The sequence below is a fragment of the Elgaria multicarinata genome, chromosome 23 (genome assembly GCF_023053635.1).
Source record: "Elgaria multicarinata webbii isolate HBS135686 ecotype San Diego chromosome 23, rElgMul1.1.pri, whole genome shotgun sequence".
Taxonomy (NCBI): domain Eukaryota; kingdom Metazoa; phylum Chordata; class Lepidosauria; order Squamata; family Anguidae; genus Elgaria; species Elgaria multicarinata.
Genome location: NC_086193.1, coordinates 7,897,027 through 7,903,026, shown reverse-complemented (window position 1 = coordinate 7,903,026; position 6,000 = coordinate 7,897,027). Strand labels below are relative to the sequence as shown.

The following is a 6,000-nucleotide window of genomic DNA, read 5'->3' as shown; positions in this document are numbered from 1 at the left end:
GTGCGTTGAGCAGGGGGTTGGACTCGATGGCCTTGTAGGCCCCTTCCAACTCTGCTGTTCTATGATTCTGTGATCTAGGTGACACATAGGGGATCCAGTGCTCAGGCAGGGGTGAACCCTGGATGATCCCAGGATAAACCTTAGGTCTAGCTGTGTCCCTAGATCAGTGGTTCTCAACCTGTGGGTCGGGACCCCTTTGGAGGTCGAATGACCCTTTCACAGGGGTCGCCTAAGACCATTGGAAAACACATATTTCCGATGGTTTAGGAAACTGTATTGACTGAACTATGTCATGTATCATCTTTTGTATTATTAAAACTATTGTTATGTATTATTTTCATTAGCAAACCATCCCATGACAATGGATCGTGTAGAGAAGAACGAAAATAATTTTATGGTTGGGGGTCACCACAACATGAGGAACTGTATTAAAGGGTCGCGGCATTAGGAAGGTTGAGAACCACTGGACTAGATGGACCTAGTTTGACCCCTGCACGATCCAGGGATAAACCTTAGGTCTAGCTGTGGCCCTAGATGAACCTAGTTTGACCCCTGCACGATCCAGGGATAAACCTTAGGTCTAGTTATGGCCATAGACTTGGCTTCTTCTAGAGTAGCATGTAACAGAACTCTGTAACAGATATATAGAAATGATCTTTGGGAAATTCTCACCACGACGGCAAGGGCAGAGCGCAGGGCAATATTTGTTGCTTTTATTGTTCTGCGTTGATTTATTTTGATTTTCAGCTGCCTTAAATATTTGTTTGAACAGTGGGGTTTAAATGCTGAACGGATGGGCAGCAATGCATCCTTGGCCTGCACAAAGCAAGGACATTACAAAGTTTCTGCCCCAAGGGGCATACAGCTAAAACTGTATATATGGAAAGCAAGGGAGGGAAGGGCTAAACTGAATAAGAATGTGTCGATTTCACTTATAATTTTAAAAAATCAAATAATGTATTTATCAAACTAGATACAGGGGGGGAAAACACAAGTGAAAAAATTGTTAAAATACCCAGGAAAGCTTTGGTAGGAATGCTGAGTCACATAACATCCACTCCCTATTTATTTATTTATAATTGTTATCCCGTGGAATTTGCTCTTTTTGAATCCGTAATATGTTTCATTGGCTAGGCTGAGGTAGTGCCATCTTCCAAAATGACCTCGAAGGCTTCATACCAGGCTTCAACGCTAGACGCCTGTGGGAGTCATTTGCCCATACCCAAAATGGCGACTGCTCCCTGCCCACTCTCGAGACAAAGGTGATAGAGGAAGCCTAGGCGAGGGCGCAAACGCTCACCTCTTTTAAGATGGCCGCCGCCCGGCCTTCACCGCCCGCGCTCGACATGGCCCCCACGCGTCGCCCGGCGGACAATCGAGCCGCGCGCCGCAGCTTGAGCCCGCCCCCGCCGCTTAGTTTCACCCAATGAACGCTCCCCATTGGGAGCGCTTTGCCGACGCCGCGAGGCTCCGTTGCCCGCCTCATTAAAGCGACAGCCCAGTCAGCCAATGGGGCTTCAGCGCGGAGAGGGAGCAGAGGGCGGGCCCTGTCCACGCCGCCATTTTGTGAGTCTATATAACACGTAGCCGTTGGGTCCGCTCCTGCTACTCCAGCGCCTGCACTCCGCTTCCCTTCGGGTCGCCTTCGTGTGCCATGGACGGGTGAGCGGATGAGGGAGGACAGCGGGCTGAGGGACGGGGCGGGTTAAGCGGAGGAAAAATTACCTCAGGGCAGCGAGGAGGGGCGCCAGGCTCACCTGACCGCGTCGCGTGGGGGAGGCGGCGGCGGCGGCCGAGAAGAGGCCGCGCTTCATGGGCTGCGACGGGAGTCACCGGTTCTGTGAGGGGAGGGAGCGCGAGTGAGCGAAGGCCCAAGCCGGGGCCTCGTGGCGCCCTTCGGAAAGTTCGGGCGCGTTCCCGTGGCAGAATGGCGGGGGAGCGGGGGGGATGCGCGCGCAGCCGCCGCCCAGCGCCGCCGCCTCGCTTCCCACTCGGGCCGCTTCTTCGCGCGCGCCGCCTTTAAAAGTTCTGAGGCGCGCGCCCGCGTCACCGTCTCCCTTCCTCTGAGAGTTCTGCTCGCTCTTTCCCTCTCTGCCACCGCCACCCCCCCCCCGCACGCCCAACACCCGGCTGCGCGCGCTGCTTTCCTCCCCCCCGCCCCCTTCGGGGAACGGTTTGGGTTCCTTCGCCGCGCGCGCACATCCGCGTTCTAAAGCCTGGCCGCGCGCGCTCCCGCCGCTCCCCTCCTTGGCAAGGTTCTGCGGGTGCGCGCGCACCTCTTCCCTCCCCGCAATGTTCTTCCTACCCCCCGTGCCCTCCTCCGGATGTGTTGGGACTCCACCCCCATCATCCCCAGCCAGGTTGAGACTTAGGCTGGGAGAAGGAAAAGTTGGCGTTCTGGTTGCTTCTCCTCTCGCTTCTCTTCCACCCCCACTTCCTGCCCCTCTTTCGGAACTTTCTCCCTCGTGCTCGCCTCCTGACCACGCCCCCTTCCCCATTTCTGCGCCCTGTTTTTCCGACCCCCCGCATGTTGGCCCAAGGGCTTTCCTTTCTTTTTATTCTTTTGCTCTCATTCTTTCGCTGCTCTTCCTTCTCAGCGAGTTTAAGAAAAAGGGAAGCGGCTGGCTGACCGGGAGGAAGAGACAAAAGGACAGCAAAAGAGGAGGGGGGGTTGTTCGTTTGTAAGAGCTACAAAGTAATTCTCCCCCCCCCCAATCTCTGTGGGGGAAAAGGCATCAAGGGGTGGGATAAAACTGCTCATCTCCACCGGGAAGGGTGAGAGTTGTGGCTGAAGGTACAAACTGGAACAAGGCTGAAGGCTGCTGAGGCCCATCCTTTCATGCTACTCCCAAGTACAGAGCAAACTTGGTTAGCCTGCAGAGTGGACTTCCCCACTTTATTTTCTGCCCTATAGTTTTAGGAATGTGTTTTATTTTTATTATTGCATTTATATTCCGCCCTTTTTCCTCCAAGGAACCCAAGTACATAATCCTCCTCCTCTCCATTTTATCCTCACAACAACAACTCTGTGAGGTGGGTTGGGTTGAGAGTCTGACTGGCCCAAAGTCACCCAGTGGGTTTCCGTGGCCGAGTGGGGACTAGAACCGTGATCTCCGACACTTTAGCCACTACACCACTCTGATGCCTTTCCTTCAGTAGCTATACTTTCAAATACCCTTTTCCTATTGGGTTGGACAGGTGTGCTGCATCCTCTTATTTCCCTAGACACTTGTGTTGCCCTTTTACCCCCTTCCCAATCCTGGTTTGGAAATGAAGACCTTTTTCATTGTGCTCTCATTTTAGATTCCTGGTCTCCATGTTTTCCTGAAGACCATTTATTGGCCATGTCAGTTTTGTAAATATGCCTTCATCTCATCACTTGGTGATGGCAAATATATATTGTCCCCACGTGCCTCAAAATTTTGACATCCAAGAGTGAAGGGGCCCAAGGCCCAGCTTCTTCCTCACTTGCTCTCATTCCCCCTTTTTATTCCTGTCTGAGCATCTTACATATAGGCATCTGGGGCATGCGAGTGGCCTTCCTCTTGTAGAGTCCTAAGAGAATGCCTGAGAGGAAGGAGGAATTAGGTACATTCATGTAGAACATGGAAATAGTCATCTTAATTGTCACATCTCTGTTTGTTCAAAACTGTTTTTAGGTATTCTCCTTTCTTCTTTGCCATGTTATGAGAAGGTGGTTTAATGTGTTGCTGTGCAGTATCTTCTCCATTAGCTCCTGACATGGATTTTTCTGGGTGCTGGGAAAAGTTCTTATCTGCTTTTCTGTGTGTTGCAGAAATGCTTGGTGGGAGGTTTTATGTTCTTCCACTTCTTCCTTCCTCGCATGGGAAGGGGTGCGAACACTTCCTTCCACATTTTGCATGAGAATCTAGATTTGCTCTGCAGGCTCAGATGGGTGGAGGCTTGTTACCTGGGTGTGGAGAGCAGTGTGTGTCCAAGGAAGTGGCTTTGCTTTTCTATGTTGAGTCACCTAGAGGTGACCTTGAAGACAAAAATGTAGAAGGCAAAGGGGGATTGCAGGAGCTTGTGGTTAGTCTAATGCCAGGTACTTGGCATTGCACGCAATTAAGTGTTCTCACATATTCTTAGCAACCCTTACCACAACCCTATGAGCTAGGTCAGTATTTTTGCACTTGATGGAAGTATACCTTATTGGCCTATATGAGAGCTTATGCCACAATAAAGCAGGCGCTTCTGTCACCCTAAACCAGATGGTCTCTACAGTGCCACAGCATCTTCCTGCAAGTCTAGGCTTCTGAAGTGCTGCTTTGTCATCCCACAAAACTGCAGAAGTGTGTGGTTCAGAGCAGAACGATTTTTCATTGTATTCCTTGGTCCACCATCAAACTTCTTAGACACTAGGGATTGGATTCAGACTTGGTCATGCTTAGACTAGACCTATTAAAACCAGTGAGACTTAAGTTAGGCATGACTGACATCTTATTGATTTCAGTGGGGCTACTGTAACATTGACCAAGTCTTGATCCAGCCCCAGCTGTCAATGGCTAAAAAGGTAAAATACCTATTTGTTAGTGTCCTTGTTAAATATAAGGCTAGGTGAGTGTATGAAACTATTTCAGCCCTCATGCCACAACAGGATTCTGTAATCAACAACTTTTCCTCTTTGTAGTCACTGCTTCTAACCACTAGTCTTCCCCATTGATGGGGTTCTTTTCCTAGGGCGTTTGTTTGCTCAACTCCTTAAAGTTGTTTTGTCTATTTAAATAATGGCTCTTACTTGGCTAATAGTGCTTTATGTACTTGGTGCCAAGTCATATAACCTACAGTCTTAATCACACATGGAAGTAATATCCAGTAGAAGTAATAAGATATTTCCAAGTATATGTGACTAGGATCATGCTTGCTAGAACATGACCAGTAGTTTATGGTTAGGGGTTATCCATCCTACATAATAAACAGCTCTGTCTGCTTGTGCATTTAAAGGTATCTGTTCCCAATAATTGCTCAATACTGTCAGTCTTATTTATTTATTTATTTATTACATTTCTATACCGCCCAATAGCCGGAGCTCTCTAGGCGGTTCACAAAAATTAAAACCATTCAAAGTATAAAACAACAGTATAAAACCATAATATAAAATACAATATAAAATACAATACATTAAAGAGTCTTGAGAGCTCTTTAATGGCCCCATTCAGAAGACACCTTAAGCCATGGCTTTAAGCATGGTGGTTAAGCCACAAAGCCAGACCGTGTTCAGAAGACACCTTAAACCACGGCTTTAACCACTGTGGATAAGGCTTTTTGCTTTATTCATCATGGTTAAAGCTGTGGTTTAAGGGGTCTTCTGAACACAGCCCGGCTTTCTGGCTTATCCACTGTGGTTAAAGCCATAGTTTAAGGTGTCTTCTGAACAGAGCCAATGTGTCACTAAATCACTAAATTAGCATCCAATTTTGAACAACCAATAGATGATTTTAGCTCTTACGCCATTTAAATGCTGGAGATGCTAAATGGGAGCAAATAGTAATTGTAATGTGAAAGAGTTGTAGAGGTATTCTTGTATTGTCTGATGCACCCAACATCATGCAAACTAATATATGGAAAGAGTTGTAGGTTTGCTACAGTTAGTGAGAACAAGACTTGAATAAATGATTACTGTTGACAGGTCTGCTTTTGCAACTAGGTCACTCTTCTTTCACTGTGTAAGTGATACTTGCTGCCCTGTTGAGAGGGGAAATGTGGAATCGCCTGTTGGAAATCTTACTAAGTTTCTAGCTAGTTCACATTTTATACTCTTGCCAGTTAAGATCCTGAACCTTGGCTTCTGATATATACAGAACTCTTGTGGCTGGCACAGTTTACATTTTGCATAGTGGTTGGTTTGTTTTTTTGGTCTCAGGCTTACCCTTCCACAGGAAATAAGTCTTTCTGTATGTTAGAACTTGCTTCTGTGCCTTGGAAAGCAGGTCAAAAGTACATACAAGCTGAGAGTCTTCACTGAGCAAAAACATTATA

At 47.9% G+C, this 6,000-nt stretch overlaps 1 protein-coding gene across 2 annotated transcripts in view; it reads left to right on the top strand.

The window, feature by feature from the left end:
- Positions 1 to 1,571: 1,571 nt before the first annotated feature.
- PTBP1 (polypyrimidine tract binding protein 1) overlaps positions 1,572 to 6,000 on the top strand; it is a 43,324-nt gene continuing 38,895 nt past the window's right edge. Inside the window, exon 1 of one of the 2 annotated variants that reach the window (XM_063147253.1) lies at positions 1,572 to 1,662. In XM_063147253.1, the coding sequence (XP_063003323.1) occupies positions 1,655 to 1,662 (8 nt within the window). In that variant the 5' untranslated portion in view covers positions 1,572 to 1,654. The remainder of the gene's footprint in view (positions 1,663 to 6,000) is intronic. The other variant, XM_063147254.1, reaches the window with a different exon arrangement.